Here is a 13331-nt window from a genome sequence, read left to right as displayed (position 1 = left end):
TTCCTTTCCGATTCTGCGCAAAACCTCATTCCGTACCTTATCAGCCCACCTAACTTACAACATTCGTCTGTAGCACCACATCTCAAATGCTTTGATTCCCTACCGTTCCGGTTTCTCAACAGTCCACGGTTCACTACTATACAATGCTGTGCTCGAAACGTATGAACTTAATGAAGTTCTGAAAAAGCAACTGGAGCGGATGGGACAAGTGCCGCGTTCAGTTCGCTCGCAAGCAGGCTGAGCAGAGACAGGGGAGCGAGGGACTCACCGCCGCTGGTGCCCGAGGTGAACATCTTGCGCACGGCGGCCGTCTTGTCGCCGTAGGCCGGCAGGTTGGCGACCTCCGCGCAAAGGCGTCGGAACTCCCGGAAGGAGTTGTCTTTGTGGGCGCGGTCCTCCGCAGACGGCTTGCTCCCCGCGCTGGAGGCGGGCGCCGACGGGACGGCGGCAGGCGCGGGCGCCGCCTTGCCCTTCTGGCTGCTCGCTGAGGCTGCGGCGGCAGCAGCGCCCTCTGTAATCACGCGCGACCGAACAGGTGATACACTAGGGCCACTAGAGACGGAACACAAGCTCGGATTTGAGATGGATAGGAAAGGTAGTCGCCCGTCTACTTTTCAAAGGAACCGTTGCAAAATTTTCCTTGAGAAGTTCTGCGTACCCAGGGAAAGCCTAAACCTGGATAGCGGTTTTTACAAATAAAATACCAGAGACATATGAGTAAAAGTACCACCACAGCTGTTATCTTGAGAATGTTTGTATTGTCTCACACGACCTGTTTCGGCGGCACATTACCGCCATCCTCAGGCCTCACCACTGCCAGAAGAGTGTTACACTGAAGAGCCAAAGAAACTGGTACACCTGCCTAATATCGTGGGGGGGCCCCGTGAACACGCGGAAGTGCCCCAACACGACGTGGAGTGAACTCTAATAATGTCTGAAGGACTGCTGGAGGGAACTGACATCATGAATCCTGCAGCGCCATTCATAAATCTGTAAGAGTACGAGATGGTAGAGATCTCTTCTGAACAGCACGTTAGACGGCATCCCAGATACGCTCAATAAAGTTCATGTCTGGGGAGTTTGGAGGCCAGCGTTAGCGTTTAAACTCAGAAGAACGTTCCTGGAGACACACTGTAGCAATTCTGGACGTGTGGGATGTCGCACTGTCCTGCTGGAATTCCCCAGTTCTGTCTGAATGCACAATGGAAATGAATGGATGCACGTGATCAGACAGCATGCTTACGTACGTCTCACCTGTCACAGTCGTTTCTCGATGTATCAGGGGTACCATGTCACTACAAATGCACACGCCCCACACCATTATAAGGCCAGCACCAGCTTGAACAGTCTCCTGCTGACATACAGGGTCCCTGGTTTCATGAGGTCGTCTCCATAACCGTACTCGTCCATCCCCTCGATACAATTTGAAACGAGACTCGTGCAACCAGTCAACATGTTTCCAGTCATCAACAGTACAATTTCGGTGTTGGCGGGCCCAGGCGTGGCGTGAAGCGTTGTGTCGTGCACTCATCAAGGATACGCGAGTGGACTTCCGGCTCCGGAAGCCCACATGATGTTTCGTTGAATGGCCCAGCATTGAAATCTGCAGCAAGTTGCGAAAGGGTTGCATTTCTGTCACGTTCAACGATTCTCTTCAGTCGTCGGTCTCGTTCTTGCAGGATCTTTTTCCGGCCACAACGATGTCGGAGATTTGATGTTTTACCTGATTCCTGATATTCACGGTACTCTCGTGAAGTGGCCATACGGGAAAATTCCCACCTCATCGCCACCTTGGAGATGCTCTGTTCCATCGCTCGGGCGCCGACTATAACATCACGTACAAAATCACTTAAATCTAGATAACCTGTCATTGTAGCAGCAGTAACCGATATAACAACTGCATCAGACACTTGTCTGTATAGGCACTGCCAACCGCAGCGCCGTATTCTGCCTGTTTACGTATCTCTGTATTTGAATACGCATGCCTATACCAGTTTCTTTGGCGCTACAGTGTGGATTTCCTTGGCGCATTTATTGTGGAGTCCTTATTACTAGTACACGTGAGCTAGCTTTCCTCAGAGTCTCTACACCGTGATGTCGCCAATACCACACGGTGGAGACAACACGGTGTCGAGTAGACACTCCTGAGAGAAGCTAGCCCACGTGCGCTAGCACCGAGGACTCTATAACGAAAGCGCCAAGGAAATCTAATACAATTTTATCAGTGGTGGGGCCTGAGGATGGCAGTAATGTGCCGCCGAAACTAGTCGTTTGAGAGAATGAAGACGTTCTCATGATACAGCGGTGGTGGACTTTTTCTCATATACAGGGTGTTACAAAAAGGTGCGGTCAAACTTTCACGAAACATTCCTCACACACAAATAAAGAAAAGATGTTATGTGGACATGTATCCGGAAACGCTTCATTTCCATGTTAGAGGTCATTTTAGTTTCGTCAGTATGTACTGTACTTCCTCGATTCACCGCCATGATTTCATACGGGATACTCTACCTGTGCTGCTGGAACATGTGCCTTTACAAGTACGACGCAACATGTGGTTCATGCACGATGGAGCTCCTGCACATTTCAGTCGATGTGTTCATACGCTTCTCAACAACAGATTCGGTGACCGATGGATTGGTAGAGGCGGACCAATTCCATGGCCTCCACGCTCTCCTGACCTCAACCCTCTTGACTCATTTATGGGGCATTTGAAAGCTCTTGTCTACGCAACCCCGGTACCAAATGTAGAGACTCTTCGTGCTCGTATTGTGGACGGCTGTGATACAATACGCCATTCTCCAGAGCTGCATCAGCGCATCAGGTATTCCATGCGACGGAGGGTCGATGTATGTATCCTCGCTAACGGAGGACATTTTGAACATTTCCTGTAACAAAGTGAAGTCACGCTGGTACGTTCTGTTGCTGTGTGTTTACATTCCATGATTAGTATGATTTGAAGAGAAGTAATAAAATGAGCTCTAACATGGAAAGTAAGCGTTTCCGGACATATGTCCACATAACATATTTTCTTTCTTTGTGTGTGAGGAAAGTTTCCTGAAAGTTTGGCCGTACCTTTCTGTAACACCCTGTATATCATCAGCTGTAGTCCCTCGTCCACGCAATAGTTTGGATATCCATAAACTGAAAATACAAGTGAGCTGCAACACTGCCAGGCAGCGAAGCAAATCGAACAAAATCCTGACATGTTTTATTTATGCTCTTTATTTTTAACACAAGCGTAAAGGCAATTAACAACGCCGTAACCAGCAAGTGGCCATCATCAGATTGAAGGAATTTGCCGCAAGTGCCGACGTTTCCCAATGCGTTGTCAACACAGTGCAATGGAAATGTTGCGTCACCGCTTGCAGTATGCGCCTTAGGCTGATAACGGCCACTGGCTGGTCGAAACCGGTTACGGCATTGTTAAACGTTTTTGTGGTTCTCATAAAAAATAAATGAATATAGTCAATGACAATGGACAGTATACATCCTTTCCAAAATTTTATATTTCTTCGGTACATAGTGGGTGTGGTCTAGGACGTATGACGGGCGAAATAATGACGAGGTAACAACTGCTCGCTAAAATAGGTTTTATAACAGCTACTAGCCGCTAAACTGATATGTTTCTAAAACAGTTCATTGGTTCTTGCCATTACCATTTATCATTCAAATGGCTACACTTTATTTACAAAAATAACTTAATAATAGTGAACTTAAATTTATCCACATTTTATGGTGTTTTTTGATGTCAGCGAATGTAATATAAAATTTATAAAATAGTTTTTCTACTTCAGACGCGTTTTACCAGTATTTATGGGGACTCACATTTCGACAGCATGCTGCCGTCATCAGGTGCTATACAATTATACGTACGGTAATTTTTAATTCTAGATTCTTCTGCAGTGTGATGATGTATATTCGCTGGGTGTGCCAGAGAAGCTATGCACCGCAATTTGCCCCTCTACAGAAATATTACTTTATTTCAATTTTTACCTTAAGTGAGTTGTATGTTTATACCATCTCTTTGAGGTCTTTACTGAATATGACACACAGAGTACGAGAATGAACACACTACCATCACTTAACACTCCAAGCTTCCGTTGTTCACATTTCAAAGTTTTGTAACAGCTAAGATAAAAAATTACTTTGGTTGCTAAAATAACAAACACCAAAATAAGAATATATATACCATGACACATAGTATGTAGTGTGATTTAGTGGTTTATATTAATGAAATGAATGTGGTGACCTCCTGGCTGTAAAGTATGTTCCGCAAACAGCTGATCTGTCAATCTCCCCTCTTCTGCAATTGCCCTTGTGCTCTTCGAGCAGTATTTTTGACAGTTCTTTTTGTAGTATTCACGTACACGGAATCCTACAAACTCCAGCTTTTTCCAGCGGCTGGCGAGCATCCTTGGCCTATTGTAGGCGATATAGTATCTTCCGTGTGGGTGTGTAGATAACCGTGATATTCCGCTATTTCGAGATTTTTCCTATGCGGTCAGTCACGTGCTTAATGAGTGGCAGGAAAATTTTCAATTTCCCCGGCGCTTGAGCATCCCTATGATTTCTAAGCGGTGCTCTCAACGCTCTTTTCACCTCAGCGAACTAATATTGAATGAAATTTGGATTGCGGTGCTGAAGAAAATGTGTACCAGTCTTCCACCATGGGATGATAGTAACAGTCAGGAAGTAAATTGCGCACATGCGTTCGGCAGTTAAAGGACACGACAATATTATAAGGAAATGATCAACTTCCTTGTCGATACACTACTGTCCGTAATAAAGAACATTTTTAACCATTCTTTGACCTCCAGCTCCTTCGCAATAGCCTGGAAGCAAATGCTCAGAATGTCACTACCCAAAAACGAAACTGTCAAAGAAGCCTCTGACTACACATGCATTTGCATTCTACCAGCATTTTCTAAGGCTTTAAAATACATAATACATGACCAGATTGCCAATTACTTAGCATCAAATAACGTTCTGGATGAACACCAATCTGGTTTCTGGAAAAATTGCAGCGCGACGGCGGCTCTTGTAAAACTAACTGACTGAACCATGCTGTAGACAAGACTATTACGTGCTCCTTGGATTTCAACAAATTTTTCGACACTTTCGACTTCGAAATAGTAATTGTTAAATTCAAATACCTAAGTTTGTTTTCAGGTGCTGTACAATCGTTCCATTCAAATCTTACATCCCAGTAGTATTGTGCTATGATCGCAGCAAAGAAGCCACAATGGAGGAATGTAATATCATCGGTAGCACAAGGATCAGTATTGAGCCCTATACTTTTCTCATTACATCATACATTAATGATGTGTCGACTATTATCTCCTATTGCAGATATCGTTTATACACCAACGACCTTCAGTTAGGTATTTAAGAGTAAGCCCAAAAACCTTTACACAGCGATCAAGTACGTAAATGCCGACTGACTTGCTTTATCAGAGCGGGCGCACACTATAGGTTTGAAACTTTACACATCTAAAACGAAAGCAATCTTGATCGTTCGCGAAAAACTGGGTATCTCTCAGTTCAGAGAATCTCTTCCACCCTTAATCCTAAACAGCACAGAAATAACTTCTCCTGCAAAGAAGTTGGGAATAATTCAGGACAATCTCTTAGGCTGGACTGAACACACAACTGCAATCTGTAAGAAGTTTTCTGTATCACTTTATCCACTATTGAAATATAAAAAGGTACTTCCTCTCGAGCATAACAAGAAACTGGCAGAGTCACTAATATTCCCTATTCTTGATTGTGGCGATGCTATTCCCCAAGGACTACTGCACGACTGCTCACGCCAACTGGAACTCGGATGACTAGTTGTGTGTGATAAATTTGTGAAGTACGATATTTCGACCATATCACTCCTACCCACGAACAACTACCACGGCTAAGTGGCGATAAGCGTAGACATTATCGTGCCCCGTGTTTGCTCTATCGTCTTGTCAATCATTGCACTCCCTCCTATTTACCTTCAGGCCTTGCGCTACTATGTGAACAGCGCAGCAGAAATACTCTTTTCAATAAAGCAGAATCCCCTCTGTACCGTTACAAGTCACTGCCATGTTCTCTAATTAATTTTCTGTGTCAAGAACCTGCCTGGAACGACCTTCCTCAAAATGTTATCGAAATTAAACTCCTTACAAACTTCAAAAGACAGCTAATGACCCACCTATCACAATCATTTCATCTCGTCTTCATCGACTATCAAGTATGGCGTCACACACACACACACACACACACACACACACACACACACACACACACAGAGACACAACTGGCAGCTGAACAATCTCAGATGTTATCTCCCGGTCAAATAATGCGATACGATATTTTCATTTTTTTTTTTTACGGTTTTTTTTGCTAGTAAATGTTCAGCTGTTTGCCAAGCAGTACCTCGTTTATGACTCTTTTGAATCAGCTGGTCATAACTGACTGTTGCACGGTATTGTGTCTTAAGCAACTTATCTTTAGAATCGTTAAACTTCAAATATTAATTTGAACAAAGATCGCGTTTTTACAGATAATTAAATTGATGGGTCGTAAAACGAAAGTCTGCATATCTTAAAATCGTTCCTATTTGGTTTTAACTGATCAAGTCGGAATACTTTTCTTGGCGATGCTCAGAAATTTGTACTGTCAATGTGTTAAAACTGCAGCTAAACGAATTGATGAATACTCAAAGGTACAGTCTTAGACAATAAAACTGACCACAGGCCGGCCGCCACAGAGACTAAGTCCGAGTCATCCACTTAAGGTGGCCAATAAAACTGACCACACCTGACAAGTCCGGCCATATGCACAATCTGGCAACACTGTAAGATGCGGAAGTGTTAGGAGGAAGTGTTGTCTACTTCCGAGACGTTGTCGGACTATGTGAACTCGTGGTCTAGTGGCAAGCGTCGCGCGCTCTAAACTTATAGTCGCCTGTTCGCATCCAAATGTATTTTTTTTTTTTTTTTTTTTTTACCACAGTCGGTCTAAAGTTACGAGTCTGACTGAACATCGAAGATAATTCGCTTAACATTCTACCCACCAGCAATAACAAGTATTCCAGAAACAATTCCGCAGGACAGCTCGTGGCTGCGTCGCGATCATAGCAGCTTACGCTCGGGCGTTTCCTCGCGCTGCAGCGGCTACCGGCCACCGGCCAGACGCCACCCGCCGCCTGAAATCCGGCGCCGCCCGTGTGAACGCGGCGCCACGCTCTCAGTGTATGTATCAACTGTCATTTTCGAATTTGAAGTTCTAGTTATCATGTTGCAGTTAAGCATTGGATTTTGCATACTTGAAAATCGTGAACTACAGTTAAGCATTGTAAAATTGAGTCGCACGTGGAAATAGATGTAACGTCTGCAACACAACGTTTACTTTTGGTATAACAGAGGGGTGAAAGCAGAGGAGGCAGCTAGAAACATTTGAACTGTGTGTGGAGCGAGTGCTTTTGGGAAAAATACGCCAGAAAAAGATATTCTTGTTTCAACAAAGATCGTTCTGGCATGAATGATTTTCCACATTAAGGAAGTCTCGACTACTGATATATGTGATAGATTACCATTTTACCATCATGCGACATTTGCATTCAACAGGCAAAGTTCAGAAGTCTGGTGTAGGAGTACTGCATGGTCTAATTCGAAACAACAAAAATCAACGGGGCGACTATTATTGAACGTCATCAGGCCGCTCATTGAGCATTCGTATGCAGTACTGTTACTGGTGACGTGTTATGATGCCCCTATCGTTAACTTCCTAAGAATAAATGAAAGGCTGAGCCCCTCCGAAAGACAAACTCGAGCAAAGAGTAGTGTGAACATAATATTTTACATCTGATAGCTCCAAAAGTGTGTTTTGGGCTACGAATTCTGCCCCAAGGGCTGTGTGCAACACAGCTGGAATTTGTTGCCAACAACTGAGACACCTTTCGGCCTCAACGTAAGAAAATCGAGCAACACAATTACATCACATGTGCTACTGCATGATAACGCACTTCTTGATTTGAGAAACAAAACTATCCAGGAGATTGAAATTAAAGTCGTCTCTCAGGCACTTGTATTGATAGAGAAGTCCTCTCTCAAGCACTTGTCCCTCTCGTCATATATTCGTAAAGTTTTACCTTTCCCGCTCTTGATCGATCAACCGTCAACGCAATTCATTTCTAGACGAAAATACTCTTAAAACTACTCTGGTATAATGATATCGTTAGAACCAGTAGGTTTCTACTGGCGTAGAATTTGTAAACAACTTTAACATTGTCAGATCGTTTTAAATATCGTGAAAGAAAATTCTTTTGCTGATTAATTTCTCTTTGATGATTACTGTTGCGTTTAGTAAACTAATGGAAAATCCAATTAAAATATTCACTGTACTAATACAAATTAAATTCAGCTTACTACAGAAACATCACGATGGCAGACTATCTTAATAAAGCGTTAAGTATCTGTAAGACGATTGAGCCTATTTTAACACGAATTAGTAGGACATTGCCGACTTTTGACTTCGAAAAGATCTGTATTTACTTCATTTCCTGTATCATTTGCAATTATTATGAAAATGTGGCATTTCATAGATATAATTATGTATTCACAACAACAAAAAATATGTCGTCATTATGAATTTGGCAGTACCGTAAGGATTTCGCTCTGACACTAAGGGTTACTGAAAGTAGCAAGGCGCGTTGTCTTAAGATTCCCTTATTGCGTTTGTATCTGCCTGCTTGTAGCTCCGCTACAAAGGAATTAAAAATCTGGCTTTCAGCGAGTCTCGAAAGGCGAACGAAAGCAGCTTGCACCTGGTAGCCAAACATGTTTCTTGGGAACAGGCTACTTCCTAAAGTGGGAAGACATTCTTTTGTGGTTGAATTGTTGGTAAATGTCAGTCAGGCGTGTGCCGTTGGGCTAAGCGTTTCGGTGTGTTGAATTTGTACCAATGATTTTTCTACAGGTTTTTTCTGCCCCAAATAGAGAGTTGAAGTCTCCCATTAGTATGTTCACGTCATCTTGGTGAATTTTGCTCATAGCATTTTCGATTGTGTTCAATTTTTCGACATTTTCGGTGTTTTCCTTATTTTCGATGTTGGTGGGGGCATGTGCATTTATGAGTGCATATTTTTTATAGGGGCTCTGAATGAGCACAGTCATAACTAGATTGTTGATGGGTGTGATTTCTTCGACAGAGTTGTTGATAGATCTGTGTTCGAGAAATGCAATGCCGAAGATTGGTGCGCCTTTCGCTACCTTTTTTGTATTTTGCTCTTGAAGATGCCATGGTTTCCGTAATGCAAGTTTTAATTGTCAATTAATCGTGGTTCTTGAAGAGCAAGGATGAGAATTTTTTGGCGGACGATTTCTTTTGTGAGATTATTTAGGTTTCTTGTTTTGATCAATGTATCGATGTTTAGTTTCAAATGAATGTTTTCTGCTTGTAGGCAAATTTACCAGAGATCTTCGATATTGTCTGCCGTGCTAACCTGGACTCCCCAGAGTGCGGAAATCCAACTGCCGCCTATCGGTGGCCAGGTTGTGTACCACCTGGGTTAAAGTTACCTTTGCTTGCATAGTTCATGTTTTCTTGTGTTTCATTGGTTTGGCCTGGGTGATACCAGGACCGGACAGGACCAGAGGGTGTTGAAGCCTTCGGAAGCAAATATTTTCAGCCAAGCTCATTGAGCTAACAGACGGTGACCGGAGTAGCGGTGATTTTCACTCAGATGTGTCTGGATTTTGGGTTCAACGGATTGAGTAGCCGTCCAGGATTGAGTTAGTATTTGGTTCACCCCAAGTATTTGATTTCCTCGGTACCACCCATATGGGGGAGGGTTTCCTCTATCGGCCACACGGGATTTTTATTATTATTATCATTGTCATTATGTCATCAGCAAATCTGATATGGAGTATCTTCCCACCACTGAAATAGATGTGTATTGTTCGATTCAATATTTCCATCAGATAAATATGGGTTATAATTACGTTACATTGCTGTATATCAACGCGCTGTGACAGTGTGGACGTCGGTCCTTCGATATTTAAGATGCAATTGTTTTTTGAGGCAATAGAGGTGATTTGCGAACATTTGTCTTGCCATCAATGTAACAGGACTTCAACGGGATCCAACACTTAGTCATACCTTTGTGCCGGCGCTAACCCATGTCATATACATGCGAATTAGATTGCAGTTCATATTTAGTCAAATAACGAATGGTCAGTATACAAGTATGCCCGCTGGGGTGGCCGAGCGGTTCCAGGCGCTACAGTCTGGAACCGCGCGACCGCTACGGTTGCAGGTTCGAATCCTGTCTCGGGCATGGATGTGTTGATGTGCTTAGGTTCGTTAGGTTTAAGTAGTTCTAAGTTCTAGCGGACAGATAACCTCAGAAGTTAAGTCCCATAGTGCTCAGAGCCATTTTGAACTTAACCAAGTGCAACATGGAGTACCTGTGTAATGAGTCATTCCAGCTGCATAGCTGAGGGTAAGATTCGTTAAGCATTTCATTGCAGAATTAATGTAATACCCGCACGATAATCTCTGCAGTCATACTGTATTAGGAGCCCGCGATTGGAGTACTATGTTAGTTGAATCGGATTACTCAAGCTGAGGCCAAATAAAGACAATCAATCGATGACGCCACAACACTATCTTTACTTAAGTAGGTAGTCAGCGCTAAATTAAGTACGCCACCATTAACGTTACTGTAAGCAGTTTGACAGCGTAACACCACCACAACTACTGACAACCTGAACCATTATCATCACGCAGTTGTGACTCTCAGTGATTACAGATTGCTGATGTTTGTCAAGAGTAGCGGAAAGCGCCTCTGAAGTTCCATTTGCATTACGACTAGGACGGAGAGAATGCTAAATAACAGTAATAGGTCACCCAGCGAAGAGAAGAGTCCACGCATTGTCTCAAGTTCTTGCAGTTTGATATAATGCAGTTCCCCATAGTTTCACACTAATGGGTTCTTTTGGCCATCGAAATACTCATATGGGAATCATAAAAGTGTAATTGCTAGAACGCTCAACTACCTTAATAACACTTCATTCTGGATTGAATACGACTCGGAAAGCGACGTTAATTTGACGTTTTCATCCATCTCCTGACGTCTCACTGAATGAAGTCTGAAGTGCACGCACAGTTGTGTTGCCTGCCGCAATAATTCTGTGAAGTGTTGTGGCAGCTGGCAGTCATTGCTGAACACACACATGTGCAAATATCCTCACTGCTCTAGCGGAACTCGTCTTTGTTGCATTTTTTCCATACCGTATTTGGCACTATAACATAAGGCTTGTTCTGCTGAAGAACTTGATGCCCACAAGTCCTTAAATAAGAATCTCCTAGCGGGAGTAATACATGAAAGGAAACAGACTGTTGGACAAAAGAATGGACAGCTCCCTGCTTTTGGCGTTTCCGGTAGCGCCTACGATAAGAATCTGGTGTCATATTATGCTTCAGAACTCTAACCTGTTTATTTTTTTACTTCATACTAAAACAAAAGATGTGATATGAGAAGAGGAAATGACTTATATGCTTCTCAGGAACTTTAGTTTTTCGTGTTTATTTTCTCACTTCATATTAAAACAAGGGCGTTAATATGAGAAGAGGAAATGAAATATACGCTTCCAAGACATAATACAGGGTTATTACAAATGACTGAAGCGATTTCACAGCTCTACAATAACTTTATTATTTGAGATATTTTCACAATGCTTTGCACACACATACAAAAACTCAAAAAGTTTTTTTAGGCATTCACAAATGTTCGATATGTGCCCCTTAGTGATTCGGCAGACATCAAGCCGATAATCAAGTTCCTCCCACACTCGGCGCAGCATTTCCCCATCAATGAGTTCGAAAGCATCGTTGATGTGAGCTCGCAGTTCTGGCACGTTTCTTGGTAGAGGAGGTTTAAACACAATCTTTCACATAACCCCACAGAAAGAAATCACATGGGGTTAAGTCGGGAGAGCGTGGAGGCCATGACATGAATTGCTGATCATGATCTCCACCACGACCGATCCATCGGTTTTCCAATCTCCTGTTTAGGAAATGCCGAACATCATGATGGAAGTGCGGTGGAGCACCATCCTGTTGAAAGAAGAAGTCGGTACTGTCGGTCTCCAGTTGTGGCATTAGCCAATTTTCCAGCATGTCCAGATACAAGTGCCCTGTAACGTTTTTTTTTTCGCAGAAGAAAAAGGGGCCGTAAACTTTAAACCGTGAGATTGCACAAAATACGTTAACTTTTGGTGGATTGCGAATCTGCTGCACGAATGCGTGAGGATTCTCTACCGCCCAGATTCGCACATTGTGTCTGTTCACTTCACCATTAAGAAAAAATGTTGCTTCATCACTGAAAACAAGTTTCGCACTGAACGCATCCTCTTCCATGAGCTGTTGCAACCGCGCCGAAAATTCAAAGCGTTTGACTTTGTTCAAAATGGTTCAAATGGCTCTGAGCGCTATGGGACTCAACTGCTGAGGTCATTAGTCCCCTAGAACTTAGGTTAGTTAGGTTTAACTAGTTCTAAGGACATCACACACATCCATGCCCGAGGCAGGATTCGAACCTGCGACCGTAGCGGTCTCGCGGTTCCAGACTGCAGCACCAGAACCGCGCGGCCACTTCGGTCGGCGTTTGGCTTTGTCATCGGGTGTCAGGGCTTGTAGCAATTGTAAACGGTAAGGCTTCTGCTTTAGCCTTTTCCGTAAGATTTTCCAAACCGTCGGCTGTGGTACGTTTAGCTCCCTGCTTGCTTTATTCGTCGACTTCTGCGGGCTACGCGTGAAACTTGCCCGCACTCGTTCAACCGTTTCTTCGCTCACTGCAGGCCGACCCGTTGATTTCCCCTTACAGAGGCATCCAGAAGCTTTAAACTGCGCATACCATCGCCGAATGGAGTTAGCAGTTGGTGGATCTTTGTTGAACTTCGTCCTGAAGTGTCGTTGCACTGTTATGACTGACTGATGTGAGTGCATTTCAAGCACTACATACGCTTTCTCTGCTCCTGTTGCCATTTTGTCTCACTGCGCTCTCGAGCGCTCTGGCGGCAGAAACCTGAAGTGCGTCTTCAGCCGAACAAAACTTTGAGTTTTTCTACGTATCTGTAGTGTGTCGTGACCATATGTCAATGAATGGAGCTACAGTGAATTTATGAAATCGCTTCAATCATTTGTAATAGCCCTGTATTTCCTTGTGTGCTACTACTGCATACATGAAGGCCCTGCAGTTAATTTTTTTATGTTGGATAAATTTTGATATCACCTCACATTCCTTTGTGAGAAGGTTCCTATTTTCTTGGAATTCAAATAGAGTGCACATT

At 43.4% G+C, this 13331-nt stretch overlaps 1 protein-coding gene across 6 annotated transcripts in view; it reads right to left on the bottom strand.

The window, feature by feature from the left end:
* Positions 1–13331, bottom strand: part of LOC126473165 (DNA ligase 3) — a 651156-nt gene that overhangs the window by 361109 nt on the left and 276716 nt on the right. For all 6 annotated transcript variants that reach the window (XM_050100039.1, XM_050100044.1, XM_050100043.1 and 3 more), the window contains one exon: positions 269–511. In XM_050100039.1, the coding sequence (XP_049955996.1) occupies positions 269–511 (243 nt within the window). The remainder of the gene's footprint in view (positions 1–268; positions 512–13331) is intronic.

Source organism: Schistocerca serialis, chromosome 4, assembly GCF_023864345.2.
Source record: "Schistocerca serialis cubense isolate TAMUIC-IGC-003099 chromosome 4, iqSchSeri2.2, whole genome shotgun sequence".
NCBI lineage: Eukaryota > Metazoa > Arthropoda > Insecta > Orthoptera > Acrididae > Schistocerca > Schistocerca serialis.
The sequence above is the reverse complement of the archived record's forward strand: the minus strand, read 5'-3'. Positions and strand labels throughout refer to the sequence as shown.